Below are 24,496 nucleotides of genomic sequence, written 5' to 3'. Positions count from 1 at the left end.
GTGCCCCTATGCAGCGCATGTAGTCCCGTATGTATGTAGGTACATACAGGAGCAGGTGCATACTGTGTGTTTACTCGACCCAAAGCCCTGAGCTTGGGAGCTTGGAACCCAAAACATGCCGAGGTCGCAGTGCAATCGGTTGCAACGATGACGTTGTTGTGCAGAAAAGAACCGATGGCGGGGGAACTCGTCAGAACTCTAATTGTTCCCGGGTTGACCCATGGCGGGTACGCTACCAGGCTGCAGACGGTGCAGGCCATACTCCCCTAGACACTCGCCTCCTCGGGGGTGGTAAACAAACATAGCCCATCAAATGGAATGTAGATGACCGGAAGAAGCACACACACACTCACAAAAACACCCTGCGAGAAATGGGAATGACACAAGAGTTTGGAAAACAAACCAAACCATGTTTCCTAAGAATGCAGAGAACTCTACAACAAAACCCCATGAAAACTACCACTGCTTCTGCTTCTATTCTATCCCAGCTTCCGGCACCCAGCCCCGAAGCCAAGTAGGTATCTATCTACCACGCCTTCCGCACCCAACACCCACCCCCAACCCCCTACGAAGACTCGCTGCCCAGAACAGCAGCCCGCGCATCAGCGTAGATGGGCGTAATCCCCGTCCAGAGTTGGAACTGCAAAACCTCGGTCAGCACCACTACACACACACACGCAAGATAGTTTAAGAAAAAAGACATGACATACCTGATACCACCCCTGTGCAGCAAGCACCTCCAACCCAGGAATAGTCGTCCACCCGGCATCCTCGGCCAGCTGCATGAGCGGCGTGTGCCGGGGCATGTAGGCCATCTCCAGCAGCACGCGCGGCTCGCCCTTGGTCTGGCCCGACGCGCCGCCGCTCTGCAGCGCGGCGACCAGCACCTCGCGCATGCCCGAGTCGATCGGCTTGTCGGCCGGGATCGTGCTGATGACCACGCCCGGGAGCGCGTCCCGCCCGGCCACGGCGGCCGCCTCCTCGGGCGTGGCCAGCCGCTGGATGTCGTACTCGGCGGGGAAGCCGTCCGAGAGCTCCTTGACCCGCTCCGGGGTGCGTGCGACCACGTAGATGGGCGCATAACCCAGGGAGTGGAGCGCGTAGATGGCCGCCCGAGTGGTGCCGCCCGAGCCGACCACCATGGCGGCCCCGGGGGACGCCGCGGTCCGCTGGACGAGACCGGCGGAGCGGAGCGAGAAGACCATGCCCATCCAGTCGGTGTTATCGCCGAGGAGGGTTGGCTTGTCCCCGGTCGCGGACGGTACGGGGATGATGGTGTTGATGGCACCGATGAAGCGCGCGGCATCCGAGATGTTGTCCAGGAGCGGCATGATGTCGAGCTTCAACGGGATGGTCACCGAGGCGCCGCCGAAGTGCGGGGAGCGGATGAGGTCCTGAACGTCCGAAGCGTTGTCTGTCTCAAAATTCGAGTAGCTGTGAGGCAAGCCGGTTGCGCCGAACAACGTGTTATGAAGTGCGGGCGAGCGCGATGAGCTGATGGGCTTCCCGAAGAGATAGAAAGACCTGGGCTCGAGTTCACCAATGAGGGCGAGTGCCTGCCGGATTTCCGTAGCCGAGAGCTGCCCGGGCGCGGCCTTGGCTGGCAGCGCCGGGTGAGAGACCGGCGTCATGAAGCCGTTGAGCACCCTACTGAGTTTGCCCGCGTGGCCCATGTTCAGCGCGATGATGGGGGTGTCGTGAGCAGCGAGCATCTTCGTCTTGAAGCTGGTGAGAGCAAAATTATCGCTGACCTCGCCGGCCATGCCCACGAGCTTGATGATATCGCCGTACTGCAACGCCTTGTTGTAGAACGGGACCCATGAGCCGTTCCTCCACGACAGCTTGGACTGGGGATCATGGTGGGACGCAATGATACGGGTGAACCCCTTCGATTCGCCCATGGCCTCGAGAACGTTAACGGGCATCGTCATCTCCAGGTCAAGGTACTCCACGCCGGTACGCAAGCCAACTTGATACAGCTGTAGGGCCAGGTCGTAGTCTTCGTCAGGGAACTTACCCCCTTGACTGACCGTGCGTACCGTGTAGACGATAGGAACCTTGGCCGCGGATCGGAGGAGGGAAACTTCGTGTGCGACGAACTCTGGGTCAAAGCTCTCCAGCAAGTCCACACGCAGCTCGACAGCGTCAGATCCCACAACGGCCCGAGGGATGATATCCAGTGCCGTGGAAACATTGGGGACAGTCAGCGAGACGAAAAAGCTGTGCTTCTTTTTGCGGGCGTCCTCCAAGTGCGTGGACTGACCACAGATGACGGAAAGAAATCGGCTGAAGTCAGACGGGGGCTCAAGCAGCGACTCGGAGCCATCCAGGTGTGGGCTGTGGTACTGGAAGTTGCTGCACTCCTCGAACCATGGCTTGCGGCGGTAGTAGACCTCCCGGATGTTCTCGGAGTAGGCCGGGCGGCTCTTGTCCCTCATCAGATACTCGACGACCTGGTCGGTATCGCGATGCACCATGAGGACGCACCCGCCGTTCTTCTGGTACGAGATGAGCATCTTGCGCGCCTCCTCGGTTTCGACGAGGCCGCCGCCGCAGGAGAAAATGTGGCCCTTGGATTGGTTCTTGATCACATCCTCGAGGAGATCGAGCTCGGCCTTCCTGAAGCCTTCCCAGCCACGCTCGCTACGGATGATATCCGGGATTGTCGTGGCCTCTCTCCTCTCCAGCTCAACATCCAGGTCGATCAGGGGCCGTTTCAGTATCTCGGACATCCACCGACCGGCCGTAGACTTGCCCGCGCCGCGCATCCCAATCACAAAGATGGATCGGTCTGTGCCCGAGCGTGCTGACTTGACGACGTGCTTCACGGTCGGGTCCTCCTCCCCCGCCAGTTGGACCTTGAAGGCTTGGGACATGATATCCCACCATCCCGGCCACGTCTTGGCGGTGCATTCTCGTTCGAGAATCAGCACGGGATGAGGGGAAATAGCTGACAGAACGCTGAAACTCATGGCCACGCGGTGGTCATCGTAACAGTAGATGCCATCGGCGGGGTTCTGCAGTTCTTGGTACGGTTTCCCGGTCACCTCAATACCATCTTCAAGCTCGTTGCAGATAACGCCGAACTTAGCAAGCTGGTCTTTCATGGCTGCAATCCGGTTACATTCTTTGACACGCTGGTTAGCGATACCGGTGATCTGGGTGGTCCCCGAAGCGACAGCGGCGAGAACGGAGGCAGTCAAGAAAGCGTCCGTCATGGTCTCCATGTCGACGTGCTCGATGGCCTTGAGCGTCCCAAGAGGCGGTCCGGTCACGGTAGTTGATATGTCGGTCTGTTCAACGGTACAGCCCATGGGGCGGAGTACCTCAACAGCAAAACGGGCATCGCCCTGGAGCGACGTAGAGCCAATGTTCGGAATAGTGCAAGTAGTGCCGGTGATGGCAGCGACGGCCAAGGGGTAAGTCGCCGAGCTAGCGTCGCTCTCTATGACGTAGTCGGCTGGATTTTCGTAGACACCCTGTGGAATATGGTAGGTGTTTGGATCCTCGGTTGACCTCTCTACTTTGATGCCGAAGGATGCCATCATGGCGATGGTCATGTCGATGTATGGCTGTGAGATCGGCTTGCCGCCAACCAGCCGGAGCGTGACAGGTTTGTGGGCGTAGGGGGCAGCCATCAGGATGGACGAGACATACTGCGACGAGACGGTAGCAGCCAGTTCGATAACGCCACCAGCGAATCCGGAATTAGCATCCACCTGAACCGGCAAGCTCTTCTCCTTTTCGAGGTACTTGACGCCAACGCCGTTGGCGCGCAGGGCATCGACAAGCGGGCCAATGGGCCTCACCTTCATGCGTGCATTGCCCGTCAAGACGGTGGAGGAGACGGCGGTGGGAGAGCAGAGCGCCACAACGGAGGTGAGAAAGCGCGAAGCGGTGCCGGCATTTCCAAGGTACAGTGACTCGCCGCTGGCCTGCAGTTTGCCGCCCTTGCCTTTGACAACAAGAACTTCCCCAGCATCCTCCCAAGAATAGGTGGCGCCCTGAAGCTGGGCGATGGCAGTAAGCATAAACTGCGTGTCATCCGAATGGAGGAGCCCGTGAATGCGGGTCGTGCCCTGTCCCAGAGCGGCCAAAACGAGTGCGCGGTTGGAGATACTCTTAGAGCCGGGCGGGGTCACGCTGACCGAGAGACCATTCGGGACACCTGGCGTGACGCGGACGGAAGGGGACAGAACGACCCGGATAGGGCGGTCGTCGACAACGGTAGCCTTGGGCTCGTGGGTCTTGCCAATGGCCGACAGAAGCACGATCTTCTTTTTCCGGCCCTCATTCTTCTTGTCGACGGCCATCTTCCGGAGCAGCACATCGACGGGGCACTCCTTGCCAGCTGATAGCCTGGCGATGCGCTTGTCGTGCACCGAGGTGGGCAGGTCATAGCTCGCGATGCATTTGGTTAGGCGGGCAACGGCACCGGGACGAAGGATGCCGAGGAAACGAGCGAGTTCGGCCTCCTTGACCATCCCGATGGCGACACACTCGCCATGCAGGACCTGGGGTGCAAGAATGGCCTCGTAGGCGTGGCCAATGGAGTGACCAAAGTTGAGCAGGTTACGGAGACCCCCCTCGCGTTCGTCAGCCGAGACCACCTCAGCCTTGACGCCGGCAGATCCCAACACAATGCGCTTGAGGATGTGGCGGATGGGGGCAAGGCGGGTGGAGGGGCTAACGCCCTTGGAGCGGATAGCCTCGAGAATGGCGGCGGCGTTCTCCTCGAGGGCTGTAAACTCGGTCTCGTTCCAGATGGCGGCCGTCTTGATGACCTCGGCCATGCCGTTGATGAACTCGCGTACGGGTAAGGTCTCGAGGAAGGCCAGGTCGATGTAGATGCGTCGAGGTTGCCAGAAGGCACCGATCAGGTTCTTGCCCATGGGGACGTCGATGGCTGTCTTGCCACCGATAGAGGAATCAACCATGGCGAGCAAGGTCGTGGGGACCTGCACAAAGCGGACACCACGCATGAAAGTGGCAGCAACATAGCCAATCATGTCTCCGATCACGCCGCCGCCGAGGGCGATGATGACGGTGTCGCGAGTGCATGTGTGCGAGAGCATCCAATCCTCGATGTCGGCTTTGGTGTCGCGGCCCTTGGAGTACTCGCCGGGGGGGATGGCGTAGGTGAGAAGGCGGGCATCTTTAGGAGCGGCCTTGTCGAAGACAGCCTGAAAGGGAGGAACGTAGGTTTGGTAGAGGTTCGTATCGGTGATGAGGACGTAGGTGGACGATTGTATGTTTTCGAGTAGGTCGTGAGTCACAAAGTTTAGCCAGATGCCGTGATCGACGACGATGTCTTCGTTGCCAAGAATGGCGATCCTCGTGGGACCTGAGCTGCCGGTGTCCGCCATGATGGTCAGACTATGCGTGCGGGCTCAATTGCGCCCAACATGCGCCTGCAGCAAGTGTGGTGATCAGGCAGTGCTGTCTGTTGGCTAGTAGTAGGTTGTGGTGGGGAGTGGGCAATTTGTGGATTTTGGGGGTTTGCTTGTGATATGTGATAATAAAGTTCGGAGCTCGAGGTTCTGCCGCGGGGAAAAAAACTTAAGCGGACCGACCCCCCCCCCCCATTCGGAGCTCGGGGGGCAACGACCATCAGCCACCTATAAAACATCGGACCAAGACAACTTGAAGACGCTGATTACACAGCGGCCTTGTCTGCGGCGTAAGAAAAAAAATGGCATTCGAAGAACACGTACAAGACACGGGGGCGACTTTGCCTGCACAAAGTCGAGATTTCATACCACCCGAATCTGTACTCGACCCAACCACGGCCCAGCCCAGTATCTACCACTTTCCGTAGCTAAAACGCAATGGGTCAGATCTCGTCAGCTAGACTAATATCTATTAAAGACCCTTCTAGAGAGCTTTTGGGCATTTCCGACCAAACTCCATTCCCGGGCCTTTGGAGGATTGGAGATGGGCTCTTGGGATGGTGATGACTGACAGTGACTAGGAGCCGCTTTCGGAGCTTCCGTGGTGGGGTTGCCGGAGCGGGGCATTTGTTATGCCACTGATGCTGACACTTCGATGCCCCACCTGGTCTGTGCTCCCCTCTTTGTCCAGCTCCTCACCGCTTACATAAGGTGTAATCTCTGGCTTTCATCTGTGGTTTGTTTTTGCTCTCCGCCCGGCTCAATAAAACAGTGCAAATAAAACAGCTTAGGCAAGATTACGTCGTAAAAAAGCAAGCCAGCCCTAACAGACGGAGGGAGAATCATCACTCTTCTGGTAAGCTGCGAGGCTGCGCAGGCTCGAAGAGCGCTCGACCCGCGCCTGCCCAAAAGAGAAAGTAAATAAAAAGTAAAAGTGGGGAATCTGCCGGTCGTTCGCAGCCCCACCGGCTGCTGCCTTCCCCAGATGCTTGGCACAACGCCAAACAAACTCTCGACGTGCAGCCAACGGCATAAAAAACAGGCATCAAGACGTTTCTTCAGGCATTGCTGCCATTGCTGCCCTGCGCGAGCCAGAGATCATGCATATTCTCCAGTATGATCGTCGTGTCCAAGGCGGGACCCCGTGGTCAATCTGCCTGGAGCTGAACCAGGGTCTCGAGCGCTCGCGACACGGTAAAAGTTGAAGATAAAGTCGACGCCGTCTCAACATTCGTCGTTTCTTGGATCTCACACCGTTTTTCTTTATACCCATCATCCGAGTTCTTTTCGCGGTGACCCCATCAAGAATCGTGATCCAGCTTCCGCCATGGCGACTCCCAAATCTGTCCTCTCAAAGACGCTGCAGAGCATCACCCTCAGCAAGATCCGCGAGCTAGAGTCCCGCCACAAGACTTACGAGGATCGCAAGCGTAGCTTTCTTGCTGAAGCTGATGCCGCTGTTGATTACCGCGACCGTCTCGCCTGCCTTCTCAAGGCCGTGAAAGCGATCTGCCCGTTCGCCTCGAGAGACGACAGCCTTGATAACATCCAGCGCTGGCTGGACCAGTCCCACTACGATGACTCTATTCCCATGTCCAAGCTAGACAGCTACAGCCACCAGCTTCGTGCCAAGCTCGATGTCCAGAGTCGCAAGCTGGACATGGCTCACCTGTACTCGCGCCTTTTGACTGGTAAGCTGCCTCTATGCCCGTCGCATGTCCTAGGCCCTATTCTGACATGCCCCTCTAGAGTGGATGGACCAACCAATTGTCGAGCCACTGCCGGCCTCGGCCGACGATCCGGACGGCGACTCGTTTGAGCTAGTTGAACGCCAACGCCAGCGGCTGAGCCAGCTCGTTGACAAGTTCGAACGAGTTGTCTTCGAGCCGCTCGAGACGGACGAGACTGAGATCCGCAGCTTCCTCGACCGCCTGTTCCCAGACGAAAGCAGCCGAAAGGAGCTGGAGAAGCTACGCAAGGAGATTGCCGACGAGACCAGCAGCCTCATGTCCGAGGCTACCCCCTTCACCCGGGATTCTCTCACCAGCTGTATCAAGGGCCTCCTGACCGAGGACATCCTTAGTGACGAGAAGCAGGCAATCCTGCGCGACTTCCTCGAGAGCAATGTCGCCAAGTCCGAGATTGCCGACGTCTTGAACATGCGCTTCTCTGACCTGAAGCAGTGGCACTGGGATACCGGGGAAGATGGCATTCGTGTCATGCCGCGCCGCGGCTTGAACGGCAAGTATCGGGTGTGGGCCGACGATGACATCTTGCAAATGATTTTCGTCCAACACATCGGCGTCAGGTTGTGCAATATTCTGAAACCAGCGCTGAAAGGTTTCATGGAAAGCGTGTGCTCACGAGACCTCGCTGGCCACAAGGCACCATCCGCCCGCGATATAGAGAGGCGCCGGTTCTACTATGACTATCACATTAGCGGCTCCGTCGAGTCGAAACGCAAGTCCGCCTACTTCGAAAAGTTCTTCCTCGCACAGCTGCCCGACACCGAGACTTCGCTTTTCGACGGCGGTAATCATTACAACGATGATTGCGACTACAGCGTCGATGACGAGTATGGGGACGGGACTTCCTCGCCAGAGAAACGGTCCGGCATCAAGCAGCAGCTCTTGCGCCACCTCACCGCCGAGCTGATTGTCCACCGGCTCCGAGATGTCACGTACGAAACGCGGGCAGGACCTGGACACGGCGTCGCCCTGGTCCAGACCGATCTGCAATGGTATGCCACAGGTCTCCCGCACAGCACCATCTTTGCCGTCATGCGCTACATCGGCTTTGGCCAGGATTGGATCGACTTCTTCAAAAAGTATCTCGAGTCCCCCTTGAACTTGGACGCGGCCTCCGATGACCGCCCGCAGCTCGGACCCCGCATCCGCAAGAGGGGTGTTCCCATGGCGCACGCCTCGGAGAAGTTCACCGGAGAGCTAGTGCTGTTCTTCATGGACCTCGCTGTCAACCGTAACACCGGCATCCTACTGTACCGATTGCACGATGATATCTGGTTCGTCGGTGAGCCCGAGAGAAGCGCGCAGGCCTGGGCTTGTATGCAGTCCTTTGCCAAAGTGTTCGGGCTCGACTTCAACAAGGCCAAGACCGGGTCTGTCTACCTTCCCGGGGTTTCCAAGCGAGACGACGTCGTTGCCAATATGTTGCCGGCTGGCCCGGTCAAGATTGGCTTCCTGTGCCTTGACCCGGAAACTGGGAAATGGGTTATTGACCAGAAGCTCGTCATGGCGCATGTCGACCAACTGAAGAAGCAGCTCGCCGAGTGCAAGAGCGTGCTGTCGTGGGTCCAGACATGGAACAGCTGCATCGGCCGCTTCTTCAGCCACACCTTTGGCGAGCCGGCCCACTGCTTCGGCCGGGAGCACGTGGATGAAATCCTGAACACGTACCAAACCATGCTGCGTCGGCTATTTCCAGGCTCGGATGGTAAGGAGGGGAGCGTAGTCGAACACGGTAAGTTGCCGATCCGGCCTTCATTCACCCCACAGCCTCGGCATGTACATTCCACTAATATACCAACTCCCACTAGTCAAACACATGATCCAGACTCGCTTCGGGGTTTCAAACCTGCCGGACTCCTTCGTCCATATGCCGGAGCAGCTGGGCGGCCTAGGTCTCCGAAACCCCTTCGTGGGCTTGTTCCTGGTCCGCAACAACATCGACGAGACGCCCGAGGAGATAATTGAGAAGTACTTCAAGGCGGAACGGGAGAAGTATCTAAAGGCGAAGAAAAATTTCGAGTCGTGCAGCGATGCGAGTCTGCGCCGCCGACTCCGTAACATCTATCCAGACGGGGAGTCCCTCAAGAGGGGAGCCATTCCGGAGTCGGGTATATCGACCTTCTATTCGTTCGATGAGTTCACCCGGTTCCGCGAACGGATGAGCGGCGATTTCTCGAGGACTTTCGAAAAGTTCATCAGCATCCCGGCGACGGAGGAAATCGCGATGAGTAGGGAGGTCGAGAGCGGGCTGTGGGTGTCCCTGCGCAACAGGGTCCGACTTGATCCGGAGAAGAAGTGGTTCCTACAACTCTACGCCGAAGAACTGCAGGAGGACTTCGGCGGCCTGAGCCTTGTCGACAAGCAGTTCCTACCCGTTGGTGTGTTGACCATGATGAGGGGCAAGAAGGTCAGCTGGAACATGATCCTCTGAGCGGGCGAGCAAAGCGGTGTCATCTAGTAAGCAACGATGGATTAAAACAGATAAGGGGTACTATCGCTATCATGCATGCCGTAATATCATACACTTTTTGGGGATTCTGCTCGCCGGCACCGTCATGTTTTTACACCGAGGCCGTATCCTCAAACCATTGCCTCGACCTCCTCGCCCGCTCTCGTACGTCGTGTACCCGCGAGGACACTGTCCCATTCATTCTCATACTCCGCCATCCGCAGCCGACCGCTCCTCGTTCAAGTCATACCTCCCACGGACGAGATCAGCCGTGGCCGGGTTGACGCTCGGCTGGCGGTGCCACAGCTTGTGGCCAGCCCACAGCACCACAAACAAAATCAGGCTGATGTAGGCGGCAAAGAAGTCGCTCACGTTCCAGTTGATGAAGACGGTGAAGCCCTGCGTCAGGGTGATCAGGACGTTGAAGAACAGGCCGTAGATGGCCGTGTAGGGCTGGAAGCGCGACACGTAGGGCAGGTCGGAGCGCGGGATCCCCTGGGCCTTGAGCGCGCGCATGAAGGCCAGGTGCGACAGGCAGGTGCTCGCCCAGGTCGTCAGCCCGGCCACGCCGCTGATGTTGAGCAGCCAGTTGAAGACCTTGCCGCCGTCGGACGACAGGTTGAGGAACCCCAGCAGCCCCAGCGACGCCGTGCCCGCCACCGCCATGACGGGGATGCCGTGCCGGTTCGTCTTCTTGAAGATGGCCGGCGCCTGGCCCTCCTCGGCCAGCGCCAGCAGCACGCGGCTGCCCGAGTAGACGTTGGAGTTGGCCGCCGAGAGCACCGCCGTCAGGAGCACGGCGTTGATGATGTCCGGGAGGACCTTGACGCCGGCGCGCTGGGCGGCGATGACGAGGGGCGACGCCGACGCGTTGGACGAGTCGTTGAGCAGGTTGGGGTCCGACGACGGCACCACCATGGTGATCAGCAGCATGGTGGCCACGAACAGGAACATGATGCCCCAGTACGTGACGCGGATCGCCTGCGGGACCGTCTTCCGTGGATCGCGCGCCTCGCCCGCGCCGACGCCGACCAGCTCCGCCCCCTGGTACGAGACGGAGGCTTGGATCAGGACGGCCCAGAACCCGACGAACTGGCCCACCCCGCCCGTCACGAGGTATTCGTTGAAGGCGCCCGGGTCGCTCCAGAATTTGAAGCCTAGCACACCCTCCTGGCCGGCGCCGGCGGCAATGCAGATGCCGAAGATGATGAAGCCGGCGATGGTGATGACCTTGAGACTCGACAACCACATCTCGAGTTCGCCATAGATGCCAACAGGGAGGTAGTTTATGAGGGTGAAGACGACCCAGAACACGGCGATCAGGATGCCGATGTTGACGTCGTGTTTCCAGTACTGGATGATGAGGCCGGCGGCGACGAGGGATAGAGCGTAAGTGATGGCCCCTGTTTCGAGAGTGTTAGCCTTCACGTGCTAGGTCCAACCCGAGGAAAGAGATGAACTCACAACCAAACCAGTATAACCACCCTACCGCAAAACCCAAACTTGGGTCAACGAACCGCGTGGCATACGAGGAAAAAGCCCCAGCGGTCGGGATATAGGTGGCCATCTCCCCCAAGCAAACCATCACCGACCATAAGACCGACCCGACAAAGATATATGAGATCAAGCACCCCGCCGGCCCAGCCTTGACCAGCGCCGTGCCGGTACCCAGGAAGAAACCGGTGCCGATGGTACCACCGATGGCGATGAAGTTGAGGTGCCTCCCGGATAGCTGACGCTGGAGTTCCCCCTGCTGTGCCGAGTCGGCATCGCTGCTGTTACCCTTCTCCTTGCCGCCCATCTCCTTGCCCTTCTCGCCCGTGACAGAAAAGATACGGGTCGTGCCCCCGACGACGCCGATGTCCTCCCCGGAGGATGAGAAGTCCACCGGGGTCCCGTTGGCCTTCATCGGCCTGGTTTGGCGCTCGTTGAGCGCTTTCGTCCCGGCTTTGGTGAGGCGTGGAAGGCGTATGTGGTGGGATTATGGTGAGGCCAACGTATGATGAGTGCGTGCGTAAAGGGGGGTCGGTCCGGCGCGTCTCAACCGCGACGCGATCTGATACCGCGCAACGATAGCCAACAGGAGCCGCCTAGTCCAAACCAGAGGGGAACCAGAAAGCCGTACAAGACGGGGAAACAGTGGAACAGGTCTGAGAATACCGCCGAGACAAAACCAAAAAGTCACAGAGCCCCCCTGAGGAGGGAGTCAGAACTCGAGAAAAATTCGATGGTGTGGATACGCCGTCTCCTCCAACCCAACACTTCGAGCTCCCAATCTTTCGGAGTACCCGACCAGAGACTCTCTCGATAACAGCAATACTGTGCAGTAAAGCTAATGACTGATGTGTGAGTAAGTGTGTGAGTGACTCCCAGACCAACTCGAATCCAACACAACCACAACAATGCAGAGTCAACTCCTACTATCCAACACCCGGCAGCAACTTCCGGCAAACGGAAAACCGATAAAAAGCGCGGGTAGGCACAACCCTGTCAGGTTGAACAAAGTTTGTCCTCGGTGTCGAAACCCGGGAGTGGATCGGGAGTGGATGGAGGCTGCCGGGATATGGATACTTCGCGGTTTGGACGGATGGGCCACTTCGGACGCAACAAGGATAGACAAGACGAACAGGAAGCAATTCAGGGGCACGAAGCTGACTTCACGCCGTGTATAAACAAACAAACCAGCCCTTCATCAGCCAAACCAGCACCACCGGAACTTATCTATACATACCAGCCATATCATCTACACCAGCCCATGCAACGTACCAAACCGCCGATGGCAGGCAGGCAGGCAGGCAGGCAAAAAATAAAAAAACCCATCTCAAATTTTCCAAACCCCATCCACCCGCCCCCAACTAACAACAACCTAGAAGCCCCGAACGCCGACCAGCTGAACCCAGCAGAGCACAGCACGCTGAAGAAACTCGTGAGGAGGTAGCCAAAACCGCCACCGAACGGAGCACCGCCCAGAAAAAAAAGTGAATCCCGTCGCCCCACCGGCCGGAGCCGAACACCTTGCCGTATGTAGGCTCGTAGGTACTTCGTAATAAACTCACAAACCTCTTATCTCCTGACCAAAACCTGGTCAAAACCCACCGTTCGTCACAACCCATTCAAATTCAAGAAGTGGGCAGAACCCACAAGCTCCCTCATGATGGATAGCAAACTCCCTCATAATAGATAGCATAACCCAGCATGCCCTACCTAAACACCACAATCGTAGCCTATCTGGTCCCAATAACTCAATTGAGTCAGAGTCAGAGTTGGTCGGGCAGGCCAGTCACTCCATCAGACCGTGTGCTCAGCCAAGGCGCCAGATGAGGACGATGAGAGACTAGACCAATGCACCCAATTTTCTTCCATAGTGAAAAAATAAAATAAAAAAAGACTCGCCCGGCCCGGCATTTGCCTCACTAGTTAAGGCCGAATACAACCCTATGAGGGTTGGCTGGCCTCGGAGATTTCTCTCTTTGGCCTATTCGACTGTTCTGCCGGGCCCACCGTCGATCGCTGCAGGCCGAACGGTGACACCGCAGTGTTGCCGAGTTGAGCCCAGAACCCACCGTGGCAGGGATTCCTCGGCGAGGGTGGCAACGTCAGGTCAGCGCAACGAAAGCAGGTTTTTCTTTCTTCCTTTGTCCGCGGAAGACGTGATCGGGCGACAGTACCAAAGTAAAAATTGTTAGGAAAGTTGTCGTGTCGTGGATAGCATCGATTGCCTCCTGGGCTGCTTACTGCATAGCGAACTAACCCTCCGACTGTAGCTATTGGTATCATACAGACTCACTGCCCAGAATAACCGGCATCAAATAGACAGACCGTGCTGTGAATGCCTCAATCCCAAAAGCCAACTAATAATACCACAAGCCCCAGTTGATGTGCCCGAGCAACACCTTTTAAACCCACAGATGCTCCAGGCCCAAGACCACAAGACTTGTATATGCTCCACCAAATGAGCTCCATGACGCCAGGCCTTCTATTTCAATATACCGCTTCCCAGACTGCGCTCCTTTAAGGTGTCTCGACGTGCTCCCCGTCGTGAGATGACTGTTGCCGTGATTGGCGGCCACTTGTATCAGTGCTCCCCGGCACGTGCTTATCGTCCCACTTGCTGCTGCTGATCGGGTTGACGTGTAGTAGGTACATGGTGTCGATCTCCTCCAGGCTCCTGTCCTTGCTCTCAATAAGGAAGAAGAACACGACGAGCACAAGGACCGCGCAGCAGCCCGCAAACACCAATCCGTAGAGATAATCGATGGCGTCCGTGATGAAGCGCGTGAAGAAGCTCATCAAAAAGTTCCACAACCAGTTGCTCGCAGTGGCCAGCGCCATGGCTGGCGCGCGATATTTGGCAGGGTAGAGCTCGGCGACGACGGCCCAGACGAGAGGACCCCAAGTCGTGGCAAAAGCAACGATGAACAGGCACGAGAAGACGATGAGAACGTTTCCGGCAGCCGGAGTGTTCGCGGGGTTCACCGGGTCGAGCTTGAAGTGGCCGACGAACGAATAAACCAGGAAGCACACCATCATCCAAAGTGCGCCGGCCATGAGCGCGTTTCTCCGACCGCACTTCTTGACCACATAGAGACCGCCAAAGGTGCAGAAAACGTTGACGGACCCCAGAATGATCTGAGTCACGTAGCTGTCGCTAAGGCCCGTGGCCCTGAAGATGGTGGTTCCGTAGTAGAAAAAAAAGTTGGCACCCGTGAGTTGTTGTCCAGCCTGCCAAACAGTTAGGGGCCTGCCAAACTAAGGGGGCAACTCGCGGGAAACTCACCTGAAGCGTGATACCCAACAATGTACGGTACAGCATGCGAGGACCCGTAAAGATCTCATACCAGCTGGTGGTCGCGCCGGCTTTCTCCTCATCCAGCTTGGCACGAATGTCATCGATCTGCTGATTGACAGACGGAGCATCGGTGTCAAGACCAGCAAGGCGCGCGATGGTGCGGCGGGCCTCTTCTTCGCGGCCCTTACGATACGCATAGCGAGGGGATTCGGGCAGAAGGAGAATGCCGCCGCCGAGGATCAGGGACCACAGGAACGACAGACCGTTCGGGATTCGCCACGACGACGAACCCGACATGTTGTGGGTACCGTAGTTGATCATCTCTGCAGTCCAGATACCCAAAGTGATAAAAAGCTGATAGGTAGAGATGAGGACGCCTCTAAGGATAGCAGGGCTCGACTCGGATTGGTACATGGGGACAGCCACCGAGAGGGAGCCGATACCGAGGCCGGTGACGAGACGACCGACCGCAAACTGAGCCCACGAAGTCTCGGACGAGATCTCGATGATGTTGCCGACAGAACAGAAGAGGGCCGACACCGAAATCGCCATGCGGCGGCCGAGAGAGTCGGCAATGTTTCCGGCGATCAGGGAACCGAAGAGACAGCCGGCAGGAAGGAGACCGACGATGGCGCCCTGGCGAGCAGCGCTGAAGTCATACCTCCCCGTGTCGGGGTTGTGTACTCCGAAGCGACTGCCGTAGTCCTCCATGTCGAAGAAACCCGAGATCTGACCGCTGGGGTCTGTGTAAGCGCTGAGATCACGGACTGGTGCCAGCAAGGGCAGAGCAGCTAGGTTGCTTACCTGACATAACCAAACATGAAGCCACCAATACTGGCGACCGCACCGAGGAAGATGGCAATAGCCGTAATCTTCTGCTCTGCAGCGATGGCTGCCGCCGATGGGCTCTCAGCTCTGGCGGGGCCATGCTCAGCCGACGCTTTCTGGAAGCGTGAGAACGCCATATTGTCGAATCAGTGGCCGAAAGGGTTTGGTGACGAGTCAACGGACAGAAAGGGGCTCCTTCATAAGATGGCGGCGTGGCAAGACGACCCAGACAGAAACGATGAAAGTTGGGACTCGCGCGATATTAAATTCGAAGCGGTGGAGAAGAAAGGAGAGGGTCCATGACGGCGGCCCTCGTCTGATAAAAATCCTGAATTTTGATCAGCTGGACAATGCGGGCTCCATGGAGAGGGAAAGCGCGAAGAGACGAGGGGCCCCATGGAGTCGAAGGGGCAGCGAGCAGGAGCGCTGGGGACGCTGGAGACCGGTCCTGCCGAAAGTGGAGGTTCCGAATTCATGGTTGCACCTTCCACTTGACTGCGCCGGACCCTGACTTTCTCAAGAGCCTCCATCGTCAAACCATCGACCCTGGATCTGCGCATCACGGCAGTTGCAGCTTGACACCGGAAGGATCCGTAAAGACGTGGATCTCAAGGTCGTTACCCAACGTCATCAACAGGGCTAGTGGAGTGACGTTATCGGGCCGTTCCCATCGGAACTGGCGGAGACCCTTTGCGGCTCCGTCGCGGTGGGACCACAGCGGAGTTTCCAAACATAGGTAGACAACCCGGAACCCTGTCGTTCGCATGCATCGTGCATGGCATGTTCCCCCTCTGTATTCATTCGCAAGCAGCCCGCAACGTGGTCGCGCGAATAGCAAGATACTCCAGGTCAAACGCCTCCGGGGAAACGACGTGGTCGGTATCCGGGGCCCCGAGTGTTTTCTCCCCTCAAATCGCGCATCCCACACACGGGGCCTCTAGCGTTTCCCGCAACCCCGAGTTCGTCATCCAAATCGAGACATCCCACCCGATGATGTGAAGTCGAGCCCCTTGTCCCACTTCGCCGGTAGATGACACCGGAATGAGCCCGGCGTGCCGGGCGTGCCAAGTCTCATTGGCCTGTTTTCGATGGAAATAGTGTTTGTCCGACCCTCATCAACCGACCGGCAGACGGTGTTGGCTCGGGGTTAAGCAGCGTCGTGTCCAAGATTCAACGCCACCGCCCGATGTATAGCCAAGCACAGCCCAAGAAACCCGGCACCCTGCTCCTTCAGATCTCGTTCGAACTTGTTGATCGGATAAACGGCTCGCAGGCTTTGAAAACGTGAGGCTCCATCGAACACTTGTTCGAATGTTTCGCGGGCCGAGGCGACCGACAGAATGGTTCGAGTGGCGTTGTGACGATCCAGGTTTTTTTTGTTGACGCTCCCTGAGCATTATCCTCGTCGTTCAAAGCCCGAGTGTCAAACACGCGACGGCTCCAGCTGTGAAACATCACTGGATGCACAGCAGCGGGTACCTCATGTTCCTGGGCGGCTCACCAGGGCAGTATGCAGCCTCCCGGAAGTGTGGCGAGTGCGGATACATTGAAGAGAAACCGCTTAATCTTGCGGGTTCGAGTCGTGCTTGCTGCGAAGCCGTTGCCTGCACAGGGAAACAGCGAGATGGTCAAACTCCAGAGGAAGGGAGGAGAATTGATCAGACAAACAGAGGCAGGAACGCGCCAACTGGAGGAAATCGCAGTCCCCTGTCTTTCCTGAAAAGGAAATCCCAGGCACCATCAGCCAATCGCTCCTTGGTCCACATGAATCGCCTTACCCCTGCCAACGCGACCAGCGCGCGCTCCAGCACGCGTTTCTCATTAAATCACCCCGAATTATTCACGCATTTAAGGGCCACCTCCTGCCCGGAGCTCTTTCTTTCTTTCTTTCTCTTTGGTCTTGTTTTTGATTCTCTTTTTCCCCCTTTTTCTCTTATCTTTTTTATTCTCCTTTCTCTTTCTTTCTTTCTTTGGCGGGGTAAGAGTTTCCTCCGCCTCCCACCTTCCGGCCTCGTCCGACCTGGAACTTCCTGCCCAGTGGCAGAAACTGAGTCGCCCAAATTGACGATCGAAAGGCTCCTGCGTGTTGTCTTTTCCGTAAACCCAACGAAACTTGAAACCGACACCGCCGTGCTTTTATTCACTCGCCGCTACTCTGTCGTTTCCAAGGCTGTGTCGAGTGGTGATGAACCCACTGGGGTTTGGCGTCAGGGGACCTGCTCGTTGATCGCGATCGAGTGATCCCGCAAGCGCAACAGGCACATCATGACAAACCGCACATCCTTGGATTCGGCACCGTCCGACAGTCCTGGGCAGCCTGTTCACGCGAAAGAGGCGCGTCTATATTGTCAGGCGCTCTCGTCATACGTGCCTGGCTAATCCGAGCAGAAGCACGTCTTCACTGCTACTTCCTAGTATCAAGGCTAGCAGAAAGGGTTCACCAACGGCTGCTTGGCCTTGCTTTCCCGCCGCCAATTCTGTTCATTCTGAATGGTCTGGCAAATAAACGGAAAGAGGACTCGAGTTCACGCAGTTTGTCCTGTCAGGGTTGGGCAAACAACGGTACGCCTCTGTGCATATCAGATGCCCCGACTCCTCCCATCAAAACCAACATCACTGGGTTCCCCCTGGGACAAATATAAAAACGGCCCTTGCCCCCAATACCCCCACCAGCCACGGGCATCAGCTCCCGCCCCGGCCCATTACATCCCGCAAGAACCTCTGCGAGCAGCCAGCCCCTAAGCCGCAGTCGGGGTCGCAGTCGCAGATGGTGGGCAGTTGGAGTCGGTAATGGTTGCAATACCCCAGCCGGTCGAGCACTGGAAGCAGTTGCCGCTCGCCGTAGGGCAGCGGCTGACGGTGGTTGGGCGAACGGCCGCCCTGTCGCATCCGCACGGCAGCACCACGTAGGCTGGTAAGTCGTCAGTCATGCGCTCGCTCACGCGTTCTCGAAGTCATGCGTTGGATGTGTTGGAAGGGGGTAGAGTGCGCTGCTTACCGTCCGCAATGCACCACGCCGACTGTGGCGGGCAGGTAAAGTCGCATCCGTCATTGGTGTATGTCGTTGCCTGCGGCCGGTACGTGCATGAGGCTGGCAGTGTCGAGGGGCCAGATGGGGCTGGCGTTGTTGAGGATCGGGCTGGGCAGGCAGGTGAGCCCATGGCCGGTTGCCTATTTTGTGATCGTCAAAGTCAGCTGCAATCCATGGCAGTCAGGGTGTCTCTGTGTAAGTCCACTGACATGAGGGTGGCAAGAGCCACCATAACGAGCGACGAGTATCTCAGAGCCATCTTGTCTAATGGTGTTTTCCGTGTTGTCCGGGTTAGCAAAACGGTGAGACAACGCCAGGTGAGACACGGGGTGGGGAGAAGGCCATGAATAAATATAAAATTGAGCTCAATGTCTTGCCCTGACATGGACATCAACGATTGGTACCACCGGAAGCGAGCGAGCCAGTCGATGTCACTGCGGGGAGCGGCTTGTTCAGCCCAGTCGAGCCACCAAGCTTCGAGCGTGACGGTGTGTTTGCTGGTACTCCAATCATGCCACTCCAGCTTTGTCTCGGTTAAGCGCGATATCGGCCAAGACCTGCAGCCACAAAGCTCTGTCCCTCGTATTCTCTCGGTGGCTGCGGGTGATGTCATGGGATTTTGGCAACACGAGTCCGCATTCAGAGCACTAGTTTTGTTGTCCGAAGGCTGAAGAGTCAATGCGAGTTCGGCGGCCATCTCCCTCGGGCTTGTCATTCCGTCGGCCCTGTTTAGACACCCGCCTTGAACTCTGGCACGACACTGGGTATAGAGTCGGTGTCGTCGATGTGCATGTATGCCCGATGTCCTGAAGCCCCCGGATGCATTATGATTACTGTTGGGCGAAGGTATTCGTTTGGGTCTAGGGCTTACTTATTCTCATCTGTTGGCGTTGAGGTAGGGGGCTAGGTGGGTGGAATTAAGACTGAGGGTCCAGGGCTTAGACAAAGCGCCGTAGTTACTCAGGTTGACAACCCGTCTAGTTAGGTTGTCAACGATATTAGCTGTCTTGCTGTGCTGCCTTGTTGTTGACGAACTAGCAACAGAGTGATGGTTGGTTGTCTCCTGGGTATGCTACGGTACCTCTATGAGTTGGTTCTGGTTAGAGAACACCCTCCTCCTCCCTTACGTCCTTCTTTCTCTCCTCGGCTGTGGCCGCGGCTTGGCTCATGGCGAGTCGATGGACGTGATGTACAGGGACAAGGGAGCTCAAGTATAAACGCCCTTGCAAGCATGCAGGTTATCATTCTCCCGAAGAATCGGTCCGGGTGTGTATTTCGTGCTTCTGGTCTTCACGTTGAGAAAGCTCGAGCGGTGCATAGGCTTGTGAAGTCCGGTCATCCATATTTTCGATGCCACCAGTTGACCTCTCATTGTTTGTCTCTGGTTGTGTGCTAAATCGGGATGATTCAAGTGATTCAAGCGAACATTGTTATTTTGTATTTCTTGTTGCTTAAACCACATAGAGGTTAAGTAACCTCGGATATCAACTCGAGTTATGTTGGTCACAGAATTTTCCTTTTAACTCGTCGTTCGAGCCCATGATAATCCTGCGTTATGATGCTTGTTGCAATGTCGCTGCTGCAAATCCGGGCTGCAAACAGTTTGGTGGTGTTCTCTTTTCAACAATTATGTCTAGGTTGTTAGTGACGATGAATATTTCAACCTCTCCCCATTTCCACATCGAGCCAGGAAGCAAACACACAAACATACAAAACCCATGACAGTGCATAATTGTGATACCCACCAATAGACTTTTTACACAGGATGGACATCATGGGTGATAAACAAAGTAATGGTTGGTTCCAATAGTCAACGGTGGTTTGGCTGAATCAAACTTGGTGCAGTAGGTAAGTTGAATTTGAGCGTGTCGAATACAGTTGTTTAAACAACCCGCGGTGGAAACAAACAGTCATCAAGAGTTGATTTGAACCTGTGATAAAGGACGAATGGTTTTGGGAGGGAGTGGTTGTATTAGGATATTTAAGAGTGTAGAAGGAAATCAATAATAAAAAAGTAACTTAATTATCAGATATAATCAAATACGAAAATCGTGATACTGATAAGATGTCTACCGCTCGAGATGGGTTGATTACTGGAGTTTTCTGGTTTGCTCGGCTACTTGCTGTTTATCATAAACTTGTTCCCAGTCACGCGGGTCGCTCGTGTTTAGATACCTATGTCGGAAGTCTTACACGCGTACCGTCCCTATTCTTCGTTCCTTTTCATCTGTACCTCGAAGAATGACAACGTCCTGCCATAGTCTACTCGAGTGGTTCATTGCACCAGGTAAGAGCCAGAAGTGGGCATGATGATCTGGGATACAAAAGTCTGCGCATGTTTCATGTGTCGAGACCCAAAACCTAACAACCCCGTATAATTGGAATCCAACATGATATCTTAGATGTAGACAACAAAACGCGAGACACGCGCTGGGGGTACCGAATAATGACTCGATTACATCGAAGATACTTTTTGGAATTAAGTTTGGTTACCCAATGTGTCTCGACAACAGCAGGTGGTTGACTTCCGACTAAATGTAACAACCTGAAGCTGAATAAAACAAACACAACTAGTACTAGGTATAGAGCCACCATGACACCGGAACAGTCACTTTGAGTCCTACACAACTCAGCTAGACATACATAGCCCGAGATGAAAGTGGTTCTGGCCAGAAGAGGTTTGCCTTCTCATTAAGCCCTGCCATGAAACGGTTGCAACACCTTGCCCGTGTTATGAGGTGACTCGGTCACCCACAAATTGGACCATGCCGACGCCGCTACATACGTATCAACTCGACGGAACTGTCTCGTTGCCACCAAAGGAGCGATGGACAGGCTCGAGTCCGCCTTGAATCAGTGCACACTGCGCAGGCCGGGTTGCGTTGTCACACAGCCGGCTCGAGATACTGAGACTCAAGCGCGAGTGCAAGGCTGGGCACTTGAAGCTAGGCAGCAACCTCAAGTTTGCGGAAGCAAAACAGAGATCCGAGTCACAACGGAGGCGAGTGATTAGACTCAGCGGAAGTTCAAGAGTATGGGGACGGGCTTGGGGAACCCATAGCCCAGCTGGGACGGCCCACACAAAGCGACACGCCCACCTGACACGCGTGATCCACAACTCAGATGTAAACACACGGCGACGCGTCACAGTTCACGAGCACAGCAAGCAGCCAGAGTTTTGATCAAGAATGCGCTCCGCGGCAAGCAGGAGATCGCATCGATTATGCCTTGGTATGTCCACCCGTGTAAAACACCCATTGTTGACCGCCCCCGTATGGTACACAGAACCCAGACAGACCGAAAGTGAAATAAACCCAGTTGCCCATAAAACTCATCGCAGCCCAACCATAACCGATGGAGAGTAAAAAGTGTGAAAAGCGCGCTGAAATGTCATCAAGAGTCGTCGCCACGGCGGCGGCCCGTTTAGCCACCGAAACCGTAGAGGGTGCGGCCTTGCCGCTTGAGGGCGTAGACGACGTCGAGCGACGTGACCGTCTTGCGCTTGGCGTGCTCGGTGTAGGTGACGGCGTCACGGATGACACCCTCGAGGAAGGACTTGAGGACGCCGCGGGTCTCCTCGTAGATCACTGTAACGGGACGCGTCAGAACGCGTTGAGGGGCAAAAGGTTGCTGCTGCACAAGAGCAGTGGGGGGGTGGAACATACTGGCTGAGATACGCTTGACACCGCCACGACGCGCCAGACGGCGGATAGCGGGCTTGGTGATACCCTGGATGTTGTCACGAAGAATCTTGCGGTGACGCTTGGCACCGCCCTTGCCGAGGCCCTTGCCGCCCTTTCCGCCTGGGTGAGAGTCAGTATGGTGTGACGACGAGGTGTAGATGTATCAGTCATGACTTACGTCCAGTCATGTTGATGGATGGTTGTTGGGTAAAAAGTGTGGTGGGAAAGTGAGGCTGAAGATGTGCAGCGTTTGTTGGATCGAGGTTGTGAGCGCGAAGGATGGGGGAAGGTTTGAGGTAAACGTGGGGAAGAGAAGCTGGCTTTAAATGCGGCAGTGCCAACGGCGGCACCTGCAGCCGCCCTGCAATCAGATCAGTCTGATTTGCTTGGCTCTATTTTTTCTGACCCCCCTGCGCTGATTTGGAACGCGTTTCTGGAGTACAGGGGAGGGGTGAGCTTTGTGGGGCAGTCTTTGATCGCGGCAAGCCCCCACCTCGAAATCAATCTGTGCTTTTTCAACGCGTGCCGATTTATGAGTGGTCAGAATATGGAGTAGTATTATTTCTTGGAGGAAGAAATTGCCGTTGGGACGGGTTCGTTACTTGGTCACGAGAATAGTCATGGCGTGTCTCCGGCTGCCCACACCTGCCCGGGTCCCATGGCGGCCTCCTCTCAGACACCCGCCGCCTTCATGTCACCTGTTCCCCGGGATTCGGATACCAGAATACCTATCCCACCCTGCCCTCTCCCTTTCCATCTCGACGCCCGGCACAGTCACATCCCGGCCGCTCGGTGCTCTTGACACGGTAGTTGAGTACGTACTCATGTGGATAGCCTCCTCCCCGGAAGACGCCGTCCTGGCCCTGCCCTCCCAGGCGATACGGGGATAGTAGATCTCGGTGCCGGTGGTTTCAGCTTCTCGCCTTGCCCCCCGGATACTGTACATAGACGCCCGGGACATCTACCCTGCTTTCAAGTTCGAGTGCTGCTCTCTGATCTCCCGTGTTCATGTTGTGTGCTGTGTCTTTCAGTGGCGGTAGATGCCCAGGTTTGCTCATTGCATATTCTTGGTGAGAAACATCGCCACCTTCGAGTCAGCTTCATAGGAGCTTGCCTCTCTGTGCGCTGCCCGCGTCATTAAGCGGGCTTTTCTCCGTGTATGCACACTTTGAGTGATGTCTATTGCCATAGTTTAGGTTGCCAGCTCGATATCTCCGCTCGAAACTTAGTGTAACCGAAATGCCAACCCGCGCTTCCTGTCCTGTGTATTGCATCACATTCCAAACCGTGGCTAACTGGGACGTTCGCACGGCATCGCCTTCCAGCCTCACAAGGTGCGGATCTCGAATCGAGGAATGGTCCCCGCCTGCGGTTGGTGGCAGCCGATCTCTTGTGTGGCACACATGTTCCATGCCGCATGAAGTTAAGTTTTTGGACCAATAGAAATTGAGACTGGTTTTTGGGACTTGTCAGATTTCCCGCCAAACCAAGCGCATTTCTCCTGGAAAAAGATGACCCATTATTCTTTGCAACAAACCCCGGTTCCTGACAACGCGCATTCGCAAAAAAACGAAGGCACAATCAGGGAAATAGGCCCACTTATTTGTTAATCAGCCTGCCGGCTGCACGCAACACCGCCCGCCTACTTAAGAACTCGTACCCCCCACTACATTCTTTTCCCTTTCAACTCACACACAACTCCACATCCAATCGTCAACCCCATCATTTGTCAACCACCATCACCATCTCAACGCCAAACATCCCGTCATACATTTAATCATTCATCACAATGGCCCGCACTAAGCAGACCGCTCGCAAGTCCACTGGTGGCAAGGCTCCCCGCAAGCAGCTCGCCTCCAAGGCTGCCCGCAAGTCCGCCCCCTCCACCGGCGGTGTCAAGAAGCCCCACCGTTACAAGCCCGGTACCGTCGCTCTCCGTGAGATTCGTCGCTACCAGAAGTCGACTGAGCTCCTCATCCGCAAGCTCCCCTTCCAGCGCCTGGTACGTTCCCATCCTGGTCGGTCGCGGCGACGCGACTTGGCAGTCGCGCATCATTTGACAACACACTAACGCGTCGCAATGCAGGTCCGTGAAATCGCCCAGGACTTCAAGTCCGACCTCCGCTTCCAGAGCTCCGCCATCGGCGCCCTCCAGGAGTCCGTCGAGTCTTACCTCGTCTCCCTCTTCGAGGACACCAACCTGTGCGCCATCCACGCCAAGCGTGTCACCATCCAGTCGGTAAGTCGCAACACAGCAGACAACACACCTTGCCATGCATCACATGCTAACAACCGTTGCAGAAGGACATCCAGCTTGCCCGCCGCCTCCGTGGCGAGCGCAACTAAGCATGTTTGCTTGAGTCTTTGCTAGTTTGGGGGTTTCGCAGGTCATGACTTTTTCATTTGGGACGCGAGCTGGATGAAGGGGCTCATTCATGGGACAAGGAACTGGCGTTTTGCGATGGGTTTTACTCTGGGGCTGTACATTACACGGCGGCAAACGGACTGCTGCGAATATTCGCGTTGACTTCATGATCACGATAATTTGCGCTGCACTCGATTTTCATTTCCTTGTCTG

At 56.2% G+C, this 24,496-nt stretch overlaps 7 protein-coding genes across 7 annotated transcripts; 2 read left to right on the top strand and 5 right to left on the bottom strand.

The window, feature by feature from the left end:
* Window positions 1–152: 152 nt before the first annotated feature.
* Window positions 153–5,529, bottom strand: B0H64DRAFT_404100 (EPSP synthase-domain-containing protein). Its single transcript, XM_062804371.1, has 2 exons — window positions 711–5,529; window positions 153–640 (listed from the first exon to the last, which is right to left on the bottom strand). Exons 1-2 carry the CDS (start codon window positions 5,364–5,366, stop codon window positions 566–568), a joined length of 4,731 nt encoding a protein of 1,576 aa, XP_062656870.1. The 5' UTR covers window positions 5,367–5,529; the 3' UTR covers window positions 153–565.
* Window positions 5,530–6,406: 877 nt separating this feature from the next.
* On the top strand, window positions 6,407–9,673 carry B0H64DRAFT_345795 (uncharacterized protein). The gene is made up of 3 exons (XM_062801321.1): window positions 6,407–7,081; window positions 7,140–8,870; window positions 8,947–9,673. Exons 1-3 carry the CDS (start codon window positions 6,718–6,720, stop codon window positions 9,567–9,569), a joined length of 2,718 nt encoding a protein of 905 aa, XP_062656869.1. The 5' UTR covers window positions 6,407–6,717; the 3' UTR covers window positions 9,570–9,673.
* Window positions 9,674–9,791: 118 nt separating this feature from the next.
* On the bottom strand, window positions 9,792–11,496 carry B0H64DRAFT_444614 (amino acid permease/ SLC12A domain-containing protein; the record flags this gene model as incomplete). The annotated part of the gene is made up of 2 exons (XM_062806796.1): window positions 9,792–10,990; window positions 11,052–11,496. 2 exons carry the CDS (start codon window positions 11,494–11,496, stop codon window positions 9,792–9,794), a joined length of 1,644 nt encoding a protein of 547 aa, XP_062656868.1.
* Window positions 11,497–13,481: 1,985 nt separating this feature from the next.
* Window positions 13,482–15,447, bottom strand: B0H64DRAFT_211120 (general substrate transporter). Its single transcript, XM_062799431.1, has 3 exons — window positions 15,181–15,447; window positions 14,365–15,112; window positions 13,482–14,309 (listed from the first exon to the last, which is right to left on the bottom strand). Exons 1-3 carry the CDS (start codon window positions 15,339–15,341, stop codon window positions 13,599–13,601), a joined length of 1,620 nt encoding a protein of 539 aa, XP_062656867.1. The 5' UTR covers window positions 15,342–15,447; the 3' UTR covers window positions 13,482–13,598.
* Window positions 15,448–17,469: 2,022 nt separating this feature from the next.
* On the bottom strand, window positions 17,470–18,635 carry B0H64DRAFT_404089 (uncharacterized protein). The gene is made up of 3 exons (XM_062804370.1): window positions 18,445–18,635; window positions 18,203–18,375; window positions 17,470–18,115 (listed from the first exon to the last, which is right to left on the bottom strand). Exons 1-3 carry the CDS (start codon window positions 18,624–18,626, stop codon window positions 17,943–17,945), a joined length of 528 nt encoding a protein of 175 aa, XP_062656866.1. The 5' UTR covers window positions 18,627–18,635; the 3' UTR covers window positions 17,470–17,942.
* A 2,994-nt stretch (window positions 18,636–21,629) lies between these two features.
* On the bottom strand, window positions 21,630–22,322 carry B0H64DRAFT_211070 (histone-fold-containing protein). The gene is made up of 3 exons (XM_062799430.1): window positions 22,097–22,322; window positions 21,901–22,038; window positions 21,630–21,822 (listed from the first exon to the last, which is right to left on the bottom strand). The coding sequence occupies exons 1-3, from the start codon at window positions 22,104–22,106 to the stop codon at window positions 21,659–21,661; spliced, it is 312 nt and encodes a 103-aa protein (XP_062656865.1). The 5' UTR covers window positions 22,107–22,322; the 3' UTR covers window positions 21,630–21,658.
* Window positions 22,323–23,441: 1,119 nt separating this feature from the next.
* B0H64DRAFT_404084 (histone-fold-containing protein) lies at window positions 23,442–24,473 on the top strand. Its single transcript, XM_062804369.1, has 3 exons — window positions 23,442–23,920; window positions 24,005–24,157; window positions 24,220–24,473. Exons 1-3 carry the CDS (start codon window positions 23,708–23,710, stop codon window positions 24,262–24,264), a joined length of 411 nt encoding a protein of 136 aa, XP_062656864.1. The 5' UTR covers window positions 23,442–23,707; the 3' UTR covers window positions 24,265–24,473.
* The last annotated feature ends 23 nt before the right edge of the window (window positions 24,474–24,496 follow it).

Source organism: Chaetomium fimeti, assembly GCF_033439085.1.
Source record: "Chaetomium fimeti strain CBS 168.71 chromosome Unknown B0H64scaffold_6, whole genome shotgun sequence".
NCBI classification, from domain to species: Eukaryota; Fungi; Ascomycota; class Sordariomycetes; order Sordariales; family Chaetomiaceae; genus Chaetomium; species Chaetomium fimeti.
This window is presented reverse-complemented; position numbering and strand designations above follow the sequence as displayed.